Genomic DNA, 13,058 nt, shown 5'->3' with positions numbered 1-13,058 from the left:
CCCAGTTGTGTCTGCCCAGTTTTGCAACACACTTCCGCTCACACAACAGGGCTTCCTTTTCTTCACTTCTCTCCTGCAACCCCTTGCCTGCCCACCAAATATGCTTTGGAGAGTTGTGGCGGCACTCTTTGGAGCAGGTTTAGGGGTGTGTGCAGCTCTGCAGGAGGGAAATATAGGAAGGGGAAATTCATTCACCTGCAATCGATAAATATTGCACATAAACAAAAACAGAGCAGTAGCCAGGGCTACCGCACTCCTAGAAAGCCCAGGTAGTTTTCACTCACCTATCTGGTAATGTATTGCTGCTACCAGCATCGTACAGTTACTGAAATGTGGCTCTCCAATTACACCTAGATTAACCTTTGTGTGTGCTATTCTTCTTTCCCTCGGATCTGCATTTTCCAATAAAAGGACAGTGTAGAATTACTAATGCACAAAAAGAAAAGGAGTACAGATGATGCCTTTCATTGCTGCTATGATAAAACAACCAGATGGATTAAGGGAATAACATTCAGTCTTAGTTCACCTGCCCAAAAAGACAACAGAAGAGACATGACTCAGGAACTAGCTAGAACAAATACTGAGAGAAGAGTAAAGGTGCAAGGCACATGCAGGTGGAAAGCCAGAACAGTACCAAATCCAAGTTATCTGGCTCACAAATACCCATTCACCACTTGCTGCGTGTGCTGCCCTTGCTACAAATTGCATGTGTGAATGGGACCAGAGATCAAGCACTGCAAATGGAACCTGCTTACCAGCTCAGGCACAGTGCATTTCAGTGGAGTCTGTTCATATATTCAGCTGTGAGTATTCAACAACACATGACTCAAGCAGTGAGCATGTGCCATATGAACGGGCCTAACAAAGTCAAATCAGACTCTTGCAAGAAGCAGACATGCAAATGTGAATAAAAGATAGGGGTCGCTAGTAAGAAAACCAAATAGTGGAGGGGGGGGGTAACCTACCATTAAGAAACAAATGTTGAGTTTTTAATAATATTGAAGACAGAGGCAGCAATGGGATCACACAGGAGCTGTCAAATTAAGTGTTAAATAGCTCAGGCAGCTTTCTATTTCTTGTCCTAACTTTTGTGTATCTTGGTTAGGTGAGAAAAGTTGGTTGTGTCATGGGAATTGTGGAAGTCTACAATGAGTACAAGCAGGTCATCCATACTTCCTAGCAATGCTTTGAGAATATGACACTCTTCCTCATTCTTTCCCACAAGTTTGTTTCTAGCTCAATAGGGCTAGATAATAATTATTCTCAGATAATGCTAGAATTGTAATCCAGGCAATTGATTTCTCTAAATTGCACCGATTGCATCAACACTTGAGGCATTTTTAACAGGGGTCTGATTTTCCTACTTAAAGTTTTAGGACTGTTTCAGCTTTAAGTAGGAAAATCAGACCCCTGTTAAAAATGCCTCAAGTGTTGATGCAATCTGTGCTCTTACTGCAATTTAGAGAAATCAATTGCCTGGACTGCAATTCTTTTAGAAGCAGAACATTGTGATCCAGTAGTTGAAAAGTAACAATCCAATATATCTGCAGGTTATCTTTAGAAGATGCATTATCATTTCCACTGAAAAACACTCAAAACCCGCAGGGAATAGCTATGAGACCTTTCCAGCTCTTTACTGAGTGCCACTGAGATAACCAACATGTAACATTATTTCAAATCTTCAGGCACTCTGGAGTGACTGCACTGTAAGGAAGGTTTTTGAAAGGGGTGATGCTCTTGAATCTACCATTGAAAAATTACACCTTCAAGCTAAGAGCTCTAATTGAAGTGGAAATCCATAGAGATAGTTTTTGGGTCCCTTCCAACTCTACAATTCTATGATGTGGAGCTCCCCAAATGGCTAACAGTGCAATTCAATACCTTTCAAGCAGTACAAGTAAATATACTATCAGATACATCTTAACGCATGTCTGCATATGGCTACATATGTTCTGTGCCAAGCCAGCACAAAATGCCTTTCTGCTTTCCAATTCTGGAGTGCCCTCCCCAAAGTAGTACAATGCCCGGAGTATAATGTTGCCAGGTTCAGGATAAAATGTGGTGTTGGCATTTGAAAGCATTAAGCTGCCTCAATCTGCTTTTAGTTTCTTTAGTCTCTGATTGCCTCCCCATTGCTAAGGTATTATGAAAGATGTTACAAGTGTTGCTTTTGTGCTAATATCTCTTTGTACACTGTCCTGGAATCCATTAGAGGAAGAGCAGCTTAGAAAAAATTTAAATAAATACATCCAAGTCTTACTTGTCCCTAGAGGAGAAGGGAATGAAAAAAGAGACCAAGATACACTGTTAGCACAAGACCTCATGTCAGGAAAATCTCCACTGAACTTTCTGGCTCACTTATAAAATGCTGAACCAGGCATGGAAGAGATTATTTTACAATTGCATCCATTACCCTATTTTCTTGCCAATTATTGGCCTTTCAGGATACTTATTTACCATTTACATATCCACTGGTAGTAATCAACAAGTGATTTCCCCCTTTCTTTTCGGGAATAACTTCTCACACATTTCAACAGGGCATACAAGGAAAGAGGGCAAGAACCTCTAAATTAAAAAAAAGAAGAAATAAACTGAGCCAGAATAACTCAACAGAGCGGAGTCTGCAAGGGCTTGATTAAGCTGGGTAAGCCTGCAGATACTTGATGGCCTTTCTTGATTTTTCTTTATTGGGCTGGCTGTACCAGGTGACCTCCAGACAATTAGCTCCCATTTCGGTCTGACCATCTCTGTAGACATTTTTAATAATTTGAGGCTTTGCTGTATTTTGTGAGTGGCAGCATCTTTCCACTTACAGCACCATGCAGCTGTCCCAAGTGCCATCTACAAGTAGATTTTTTGTTTATGGATAACTGTTAGTTGGTGTTTGTATGTTCCTTGTACTCCTGTTGAAACTAAAATAAAATAAAATAAAAAAAGGAAAACTAGAGAGAGGTGGGTTTTAAGCTTACATAGGAATGGCCAGGGCAGTGCCTCTGAAGGAGAAACTAGCTCATCCTTAAGCTATAGGTTGCACTTGTGTGCATACTATACAAAAGGATTTAGCCCTGTGCAGGAAAGAGAATTCTATACATATTACTAGTATCTTAGGAACACCTACCCACCAAGCAAGATTTCAACCAATGATCTTGGAAGAAGTAAGAGACAACCCATAAATCATGTTCTTAGGAATTTATAAATTTGATAAATACAAGCATAACTCATGGCCATCATACTGGGCTGAGAAAGTACTGAGACATACAGGCAGGGAGGTCATGCTGATGTGTCGAACAGTTTCTCAATCATCTCTCCCACCTGCTCCACCCTGTATTTAATGTATTTCTCAGGGTTCTTGGTAAAGGGTACATTGCCATACCTGCCAAGGGAAAAGCAAGGGGGAGAAAAAGGTGTGACAAGCATGGACAGGATTTCTCACTCCTCAATTCCGCCCCCCCCCCCTTCTTCTTCACCAGATGCCAGAACAACATGCAGTGGGCAGGATTCAACTAACTAGTCGCACTAACGAAAGCCTGTGCAAGAACATTTGCTGGTGCCATGAGGCTTTCCATCTTCCTCTCCCATGTGCCCCCTGAGAGTGGCTCAGGGGGCAAAGGTGGCAAAACCTCCACTTGTACTGACAGAACAATCAACATTGCATTATGTTGAATTCCCCCCATCTATTCATTTCCTTTGAAGTTAGAGAACTGCTACAAGCGGTCGAAGATCTGTTATACAGCAAGGCTGAAGAGAAAAAGAATTGCTGTGTTTATTCCGAGTGCTGGGAGTTTAATGTGATGCAGGCTGAGCTACAACTACAACTACATACATTTGGTGCACAAAATGCTGCCTTCTTGATCCACCTACAATCCAATGTAGCCAGCTACTGGTACAGACAAAAGCCCACAAAGGGGTGGCAACTATCCTAACTCTCCTCACCATCTTTCTCCCATAACAACTGCCTAGGCAAATCCTTTCTTCCAAAAATGAGGAAAGGAGTTAACCTCGCAGCCCATTGGTGTTGGAAGTGGGCGAGCCTTTGCAACTCCAACAAGTGCTCTGGGCTGCTACAGAGCCAGAAGACTTATTACACCTGTCCTTCTGCTTAGATCCCCAGCTTAGAAAGTTGCTTGTACATTATGCTTCATAAAGTTCTTTCTAGAAGAGCTAGAGACCTTTCCCCACCCCCCCCAAAAAAGAAAGCTCAGAGTCAGTTGTTCCTGTTCAGGTGTGCCAATGTGGGCCTTCACAGGTGGCAGGTTGGCAACCTCCACCCTTATGGTCAGAATCTATTTATTTCAATTGGGGGTGTAGGAGAAGTGAAGAGTAAAAAAAAGGCAACAAACTAAAATACTAAATTCAACAATGGCAATTCATAGTCACGTTTCAAAGGTATCCTCTCAATGCATACTAATAACTTGGGGGCCCTCAGACACCGGGGGAGGGGCTAATTCTGCACATATCTATAAACCCATCACAGACAATGATAGCTTTCAAAACAGGAACACAGGAACACAACTTTCAAAGCCTGTCAAAACTCTCTGAACAAAGACATCTTTTTGGGTCAAATAATTACCTGCTTAGTAAGGCAGAATAGGTCTCTAGCACAATATTTTTCTGGGTTTTCCGGATTTTGTCCCTCTGTTCTGTGTCAGGGATGGCCCAAGCCTTCTGGATTTTACACAGCTCCTCCAGACAATCATTAAAACCCTTTCCCAGAGAGAAGATAATGTTAAGCATGCATTTGGTTCTGCAGAGCAGTTGGAAAAGTAAACACAATGGGTGCAAAGCCAAGAACAAGAACATCTGTCTAGGCTCCGATCGCCAATTACCTTAAAGCGATCCTTGATGGCCTGTCTCTCTTTGTCTTTGAGCTGTGGGAGATTGAGAAAAAGAGCTCTTCTGGTTATTTCTTCTTCTCAGACTAATTTGTTCCAGGGCTGATATTCCAATGCTTCTTGAATAATTGGGAGCACTTAGCTTGATGCTGGGCCCTATACATTCATAGGACTCTTATACAGGCCTTACAGACATGCACACAATTATACTCAATGAGTATTTCTGCTTTTGCTATAGCGTAATGGCATGTGAATAAAGCTGCTCCCCACACTTCTGTTTGAGCACTATAGACAGGGATCTAAAGGTTTTCCCAGCACAAAGCAGGCAATATTTCCCTCTGGCAACCACCACACTCAAAGAACTAGGGTCAGTTATCCATGCCCAGGTTACTTTCACTGCAATGCTCTCTATGTGGTGCTGCCTTGGAAAATAGTAACTTCATTAATGCAAAACGCTAGTGCCTGATTATCTGGAGAGGGTAACTCTGATCTTATATCAACCTGTACTTTTGCCCATTTTTTCTGGGATTGATTTACAGTGCTGAATTTGACCTTGAAAGCCTTAGGCAGTTTAGGACCAGATTACCTGAGAAACCACTTCCACCCATATGAACCTGTTTGGCCTTTAGGATTGATCTTGCTGGCCCTGCTCTCTGTCCTGTCTACTGGTAAGATCAGGAAACAATGTATGAGAGACAGGGTGTTCTCTGTGGCGGTGCCTGTGAAATATCCTCTCATGAGAGATCCATAGGCAGTTAGCAAGGACTTCCTTTTTCTAGCTGGCTTTTAATGCAAACTGCATATAAGCATTTCATGTGCCACTGATTTTTAAAAAATTTTTGGTGATGGGACAAGATCTGGATAATCACAAATTTGGAGGGGTGGCTTGTTTTCCTGGATGACACAGTCCTGCCAAAATTGGCCTTCCTCACAAAGCTGATAAGAGTCTTGGGAGGGAATACTAAACACATTCAATACCATGAACAGTTTGGCTCTAATGTGATTTCCACAACAAACTCTTATATAGGGGTGTGTGTGTGTGTGTGTGTGTGTGTGTGTAATATACATCCTAACTTTCCAACACAGAAAGCTACTTCTGAAGTGTTCTCACCTTGACTCCAGGTTGGACGACAGGCAAGTTTCTGTCCAAGAAAGAGTCAGTTACTTTCAACCAGCTGAAATAGACATAAAGAAGAGTAAGCAACGTGGGTGTGATGGCCATACAAATAAATGAATAAAATAAGTTACAAATTACAAATGCATGTGCTATATATGCTCCAATATATAGGGGATCCAAATAGGGGGTCTAGACCTTTATCACAGCATGTTGGGCTTCAAACATGGATCTGTCTGTACATCCAGGGCTCAGAAGAAAACGTGCTTTTAAGCAGCTTGTGTTATTTGGGCATTAAGTGATACAGAAATTAAGTAAGAATAATAATATTTGTTAGGCTGCTCCAGGGGTACGAAAATGGATCTGACCAGTGGGCTGCATCCTGACATCCTCCAGCCACCTGTAGGCCATTCTGACAAGTGAGCATCACCATGACATCAGATGGAGCATTTTGCTTTGCTTTGCAGCCTGAAATCATAGAATCTTAAGAGTTGGGAGGGATCCAAGGGTCATCTAGTCCAACCCCCTGCCATGCAGGAATCTCAGCTAAAGCATCCATGACAGATGGCCATCCAACTTCTGCTTAAAAACCTACAGGGAAATCAAACCCTTCGGGCAAAGGTACAGGAAGTTGGCAGGCACCAATGATCAGCAGAACCTGGAAAACCCTCTTGCAACAGGGATTCGTGCCTTTATGTGCCCCACACATCATATATGATATCAGATACAGAGTAGGTAGGCACAGCTTGGGAACATTCTGCTGAAGTGTGAAGCTGTATATAAAAATAAATTTTAAAAGGCCAGAGACGGGTTATTAGGATCAAGGCTGGCTTTTGCCAAATCAGTTCCTTGAAGTCTGCTACAACTTGGGACAGGAAGGCTTGTGGTACTAGCTGATGTCTGGATCTCAGGACTAGCACATCAGCACACCTAAGTTGTTCCTTATAAAAATGAAGCTTTCAGTTCAGCTCAACTCCTCACCTCCTGAATACCTATTTTATATGGAAAGGCAGCCTCTGAGCTGCTTATCAATCTGCATATGTATAGATACCCAGCACCTTTTCAATTAAACATATCTAAGTGCCATCCATTCACATATTGGTTTCCTATCTCATCAGCAAAACTAACCTTTGGAAAGAGCAATGTACCCTACTGCATGCAAGATGTGGGAATGAAATTTGTTGCTGAGTCAGAACTGCGATCTATGCCAATTATTTTTACTTGAATAGCATTTCCAAGAAGGACAAATTGCCTTCTCCAACTTCATAATGTTCTACTGAAAGGCCTCTTCACATAGACAATGATTATAGGCTATTTATAGTATTGAGGTCCTCCTGACTCTAATGGCAAAGGAGAAGCCACATTCTTCTGACCTGCGCTGGTATGCAGTGATTTGCTGCTCAATGTGTTCTCTATAAGATTTTTCCGCATTCTTCTGTGTCACAGCCACCAACTGGATTAGCTCAGACCTAGGAGGAAGAACAAGGACAAGCAGTGCTACATGAACAATGAGGTCACAAGGCATCAGTACTTTTCTGAGGATAGTGTTTCAAGTTTTTCAAAACAGCTGCTTAGTCCACCTGTAGTTTTAAGTTGAAACAGGGCCCCACAAATGTTGGCTAGCCTCGATAGCTAGCCATAATGTGGGTTCATCACTGCTCCATGGGGGAAGGAGTTTTGACTGTGGCATCACATTGAGCTTCAGGAGATGCTCCAGACACACCAGAGGCTCAGCACAACTATGGGGGTAAGTACTCATTCCTTCCTGCGCAAGCTTTTGAGATTATAGCTGACATTCTGTGACTAATAAATGACTGGAAAGCAACAATCCGTCCCACTGCATTTCAGGCCTCAGCACAAGGACAGAAAGACTCCCCTCCTTCTTCCAAGCCTAGATTTGGGCATGGAGTCTCTCAGATCATGCCCTGACTTTGGGAAGGCTTGGAAAGCACCAAGATAATGCACTGCTTCCTGAGCTTTTCTGAAGACAGTACAAGGTCTAAGGAATTCCTTATATAGGGAAGCTTTTTAACGTGTGATGTTTTATTATGTTTTCATATATGTTGGAAGCCACCCAGAGTGGCTGGGGCAACCCAGTCAGATAGGCAGGGTACAAGTAATGCTATTATAATTATTATAGTTATCCTCCTCCTCCAGCTTAGGGAGAAAAGCAAAGGCTCTGAGCAGAATAAATAATATAGCCACCAATGGCAAGCACATTAGAGGAGTCTTATCTTGAAAACCAATTAAACCGAGCAATGTATCATTCATTTCCACCCAGCATTTCAATAATAGGCAGCTGTTGCTCAGGATCAAACCCCAAAACACTTCCCTCCCCCCATTCTTCTGCAGAGCACTAGCAGCAAAGATGGGATACAGGATGGGATAGCATAGCCATAGACTGATGTTGAATTGCTAAGGTCCTTTCTCTGAGCTGTGTTTTATGGATAGGTTTGCCTGCAAGCTCTGGGTGCATGTAAAATGTTATTTATTTATATATTACATCTCTATACTGCCCTTCCTTTCACAGGAGGCCAGGCCTGTGAAGTTACAGCTTTTAGTCAGGTCTTGGGGAAATGAGCAGAACCAGAAGTTAACAAGCCAGAATACGCATGCTTGTGCACTAGACTCTCAACAGACATACCTTAATCCTTCTTCCTCCAAACCCCGGGGATCAAAACAATCTAAGAGGTGGTGGTGCTGGGAGATGGAAAAGGAGCACTTGTCTGGGTGGTGGGAAGTAGCCTCCATCAGTTGCAATTTTAAGATGAAAGTGAAACAATAGCAACAAGGGCTATTGGAGCGCATGGTAAGAGAGGCACTAGGGATGAAGAGCAGCTGCTAGGGATGTAGAACTAATAGGTGTTGTTTTCACATTTAAAAATTGAAATATAAGGCTCTGAAGCTTAGGAACATTAGGCACTCTGACAAAGGTAAAAAAGGTAAAGGACCCCTGGATGGTTAAGTCCAGCCAAAGGTGACTATGGGGTGCGGCGCTCATCTCGCTTTTCAGGCCGAGTGAGATGGCGTTTGTCTGCAGAAAGCTTTCCAGGTCATGCGGCCAGTATGACTAAATCGCTTCTGGTGCAACAGAGCACCATGATGGAAGCCAGAGAGAATGGAGATGCCGTTTACCTTCCTGCTGCAGTGGTACCTATTCATCTACTTGCACTGGTATGCTTTCGAACTGCTAGGTTGGTAGAAGCTGGGACGGAATAATGGGACCTAACCCCATTGCACGGACTCGAACTGCCAATCTCCTGATCGGAAAGCCCAAGAGGCTCAGTGATTTAGACCACAGTGCCATCCGCTATCATATTCTGACAAAGCTGATTGCTAGGCTAGTGGTTATGAAGATTTCACCACCATAATTACAAGGACAGACCAGCTGGAATTTTCTCTTTCCCCCTATAATGACTGGAATTCTTCACTTTCTATGTGCCAACAGGGTTTGTCTGACCAAACATACTATGGTTCTCCCTGATGGCAGTGTGCTTTGTGCCACCTGTTGGTACACCATAATCTGGATAACTACCAACTTAATTGTATTATTGTATGCATAGTCAGGTAGAAATATTTAGATATATAAATGCTTGAGTACTGAGTAGTGGACTAGATCATCTGCAGGAATGTAAAACTGCAAAGGGCTTACATTAATTATTATTTGTCTGAGTAACTGCTCTTGATCATGCAAAGCAACCAGCAGTAAATTATTTCTTGGATTTATTGGGAAGTGCTCTCCAGAACAAGAGCCTTTCGGCTGACAAGATAAAAGGGCCTGATGCAATCACAGCCCTTTTGGCTGCTTTTCTTTTCCATTCCTTTGTGTAAGACATTGCTTACAGTAGGAATGACAGACATCAAAGGGCTCTTTCTGAAGGGGAGCAAAGCATGAGTGAAGCAGAAAAACTGGAGTACAAAATGTGCTCTGCCAGAGAGTTAACGAAAGAACCTCATAAGAACAAATTCAATTATAGTGGCAGAAATTCCAGTCTTCCAGCAGGTACATAAACAATATCCAAGTACTTACTTTTCAAGGGACTTCAGGATGTAATTGTAGTTGTTAAGCAGGAAGATGGCACTTAAAGATTCCTCATAAACCTTGGATTTACTGAGAAGGTTTAGTTGCAAGTTGCCCAGCACTTTGCCTTAACAGAAAGGATGCATGAGTAGGAGACAAGAAGACCACTGTAAAGATCTTAAGTAGATTACCTATGCCACTTAGCTGGCTGGCTAAATTCTAACCAATCTATATAACACAAAGTCTCAGTGAAGATGCTTCTTTGAAGATCCTAGCATCCAGCGTGAGATAACCAACACTGGGGCCACTTGCAGATGAAGTATATGTTTAGCAGTCATCCTAATCCTTTTTAAAATATATATATATATACAAAATTTGCACACAGTTTATAGGATGTTTATTATTCTGAACTATCCACTGCCATCATTCTCATCATTTTTCTTATGGAAAAAAATCCAAGATTTGTTTGTTTTTAAATCATATTAGTTGTGTAAGATTGCAGCAGTGCCCTTGCTATTTATCACAATGTACCCACTTGCTTTGCAATGTGTTATAAAGGTGCACTCTTAATACACCAACGACATATACTGGAACCTACATAAACCTGTAAGATATCTACAGAAAGGTGCAACAGTTTGAATGCAGCCTTAATTAACAAAAAACACCACACATTTTTAAAATGCCATCTTTTATATTTCATTTTCCTTGAAACAGGGAACTAATCTACATTTCATAGACTGCTTACTGTTTTGGCAGGAGCAGCAATTGCAGCCCATCATGGCTGCAGGTAAAGGGGGGGGGGTGTGAATCCTTCCTGCACAACTGGTTGGCATCAGTCTCAGCTGAATGTAGGGATTGCCAGGACTCAGCACCACGTTTTAAATTCAAATGGGCCAATCATAGCCATAGTTTGGAGGCTGTGAGAAGGAAGAAGGTAGCAAAGTGGTGAGGAGTTACTTACAGATGTAGGTGCTGAGCAGCCGTCTACTGAATTCAGAACTGTAGCTACTGGCTGAAGAGCTGGTCTCTGAAAGGCAGCAAGCATTAAATCAATTATTATATTTCTTTATATGGCAACTTTGTCTCCTACTCAAGCAACGTTTTACTTCTCTAAGTTCAGCTAAAACTTTAATCTTGGGTGTACTATGAGATGGACACAGCAGCTTTGCTTCAACTCTAGACCTGATCAGTCTCACTCTAACCTAGTACCCTCCAGATGGTTTTGGACTACAAATCCCAAAACCCCTAGCCATGCTGACTGGGGATGCTAGTCCAAAACATCTGCAGGGCACAAGGCTGGGAAGGCTGGTCTAAATTTACCCCTGCTCATTTTATGCAATGGAGAATAGAGCTACATTCAGTCCGAACCTTTGTCACCTTAGGCTTATACTACCTTATGAATTACTTTACCATAATCTTATTAAGTTCAGATATAGTGAATGCCGTTACAGAGAAAAGATACTGGTTATAAACATTCCCACCCCCACCCCCCGAAAATCTGTTTGTCTCAGATATTCTCTTTAGGATAAAAACAAAACATTGTTTTGGTAAACCACAAAAAGTGTGCTAACATTTCATATTAATGCAAGCAATTGTTTGACTTCAGCAAGATTTGGGTGACACTTTATAGGTTAGAAGGAAATAGCCAAGCTTTCTGTTATATAAACAAGGCAGGTTATCAAAAGGTTTTGCTTGTATGAACGCAAACATGATTTTCATTGGAACCTTAGCAGTGTATATTCTGTGGGATTGTTGTGAATATGACCAACTTACTTTTAAGCAGTGCTGTACTTGTTTCTGAAACTGTGTTAAGTTTGATGAGAAGCTGTCAGCTGGCTCAACTTTATTTGAAGTGTATGTGAACTTTTCATACTGGCAGAGCCAATTGATAACGAAAGCACATATGACTTATTGGTGATGTTACAAGGCCAACAGAAGAAGGGGACAAGAGTTTTGCCAATGGTGGGTCTAGGGCTGAGCCTGTTTCACTGCTCTCGTGCAAGTCTGGCTTATAGGCAGGTGCTAGTGATGTGGCCTCCAAGGGCTCATTCTATGCAGAACATGCTCTTCCAGCTGAAGTGGCTCACGTGATATTGCCTAACATCTTATGCTGCTACTTCTCAAGGGAGAAGTTGGCAACAGGTGAAGTGCCCCTTCACAGGCCCTGTTTGCTTATTGTTGCACGAGGGCAGGTACACTGTGTGTTACCTGCTCCTGGGGGAGGGAAACAGGCACCTTTCCTCCAAGAGGCTTACCTTGAGCATGCCTGGATTTTACCATCACTTCATGTTGATTCCCCCAGAAAGTATGGCAGCAGCAGGACCAGGAGAGGAATGCAGAGGCTACAACCTCCTCTCCTCTCTGGGAGGCTGCATGTCCACACTAAGCCATGATTTGGGTTCCTGCTATGTGGAAACTGAGCCTGTGTGTTGTATGCAAATATATATAACAAAGTCTTAATTGCGAGTTCAAAAATAGCTTGAAGGAGGTTGTTGAAGAGAGAAATACAGGAAGGGTAATTAACCCTTTCCCCGGTCACCATTCTCCCATTGCTACTTTCCCGTGCCTAGCTGTGCTCCCTTTTCCCATCTCATGTTGTCGCAGCTGTGTGCTTGCAAGGGAAGGTACATAATGAGAAGCAAAACAATAGGGGGGTGTCATTCAGTTTGGAGTAAAATGGGCTTTCCAGCTTCAAATCCCAGTCTCCTGAAGTTGATTGTCTTAAAGAAAAAACAGCTGTTGGGGCAGGAAAAAGGTAAAGGTAAAGGACCCCTGGATGGTTAAGTCTAGTCAAAGGCAACTATGGGGTTGCAGTGCTCATCTCGCTTTCAGGCTGAGGGAGACAGTGTTTGTCCACAGACAGCTTTTCGGGTCATGTGGCCAGCACGACTAAACCGCTTCTGGCACAACAGAACACCGTGACATAAGCCAGAGCGCACAGAATTTTTTTTACCTTCCTGCCACAGTGGTACCTATTTATCTACTTGCACTGGCATGCTTTCGAACTGCTAGGTTGACAGGAGCTGGGACAGAGCAACAGCAGCTTACTCCATCGCAGGAATTTGAACTGCCAACCTCCCGATTGGCAAGC

At 42.6% G+C, this 13,058-nt stretch overlaps 1 protein-coding gene across 19 annotated transcripts in view; it reads right to left on the bottom strand.

Annotated features, from left to right (window-relative positions):
* Positions 1–3,174: 3,174 nt before the first annotated feature.
* Positions 3,175–13,058, bottom strand: part of EXOC7 (exocyst complex component 7) — a 32,020-nt gene continuing 22,136 nt past the window's right edge. For all 19 annotated transcript variants that reach the window (XM_083429879.1, XM_083429880.1, XM_083429882.1 and 16 more), the window contains 7 exons: positions 10,929–10,994; positions 9,977–10,094; positions 7,320–7,415; positions 5,944–6,007; positions 4,827–4,868; positions 4,571–4,704; positions 3,175–3,373 (listed from right to left, as the gene is read on the bottom strand). In XM_083429879.1, coding sequence (XP_083286005.1) covers positions 3,271–3,373; positions 4,571–4,704; positions 4,827–4,868; positions 5,944–6,007; positions 7,320–7,415; positions 9,977–10,094; positions 10,929–10,994 — 623 coding nt within the window. In that variant the 3' untranslated portion in view covers positions 3,175–3,270. The remainder of the gene's footprint in view (positions 3,374–4,570; positions 4,705–4,826; positions 4,869–5,943; positions 6,008–7,319; positions 7,416–9,976; positions 10,095–10,928; positions 10,995–13,058) is intronic.

Source organism: Podarcis tiliguerta, assembly GCF_965153285.1.
Source record: "Podarcis tiliguerta genome assembly, chromosome: 2".
NCBI classification, from domain to species: Eukaryota; Metazoa; Chordata; class Lepidosauria; order Squamata; family Lacertidae; genus Podarcis; species Podarcis tiliguerta.
Note: the sequence above shows the minus strand (reverse complement) of the source record. Positions and strands in the feature narration are given on the sequence as shown.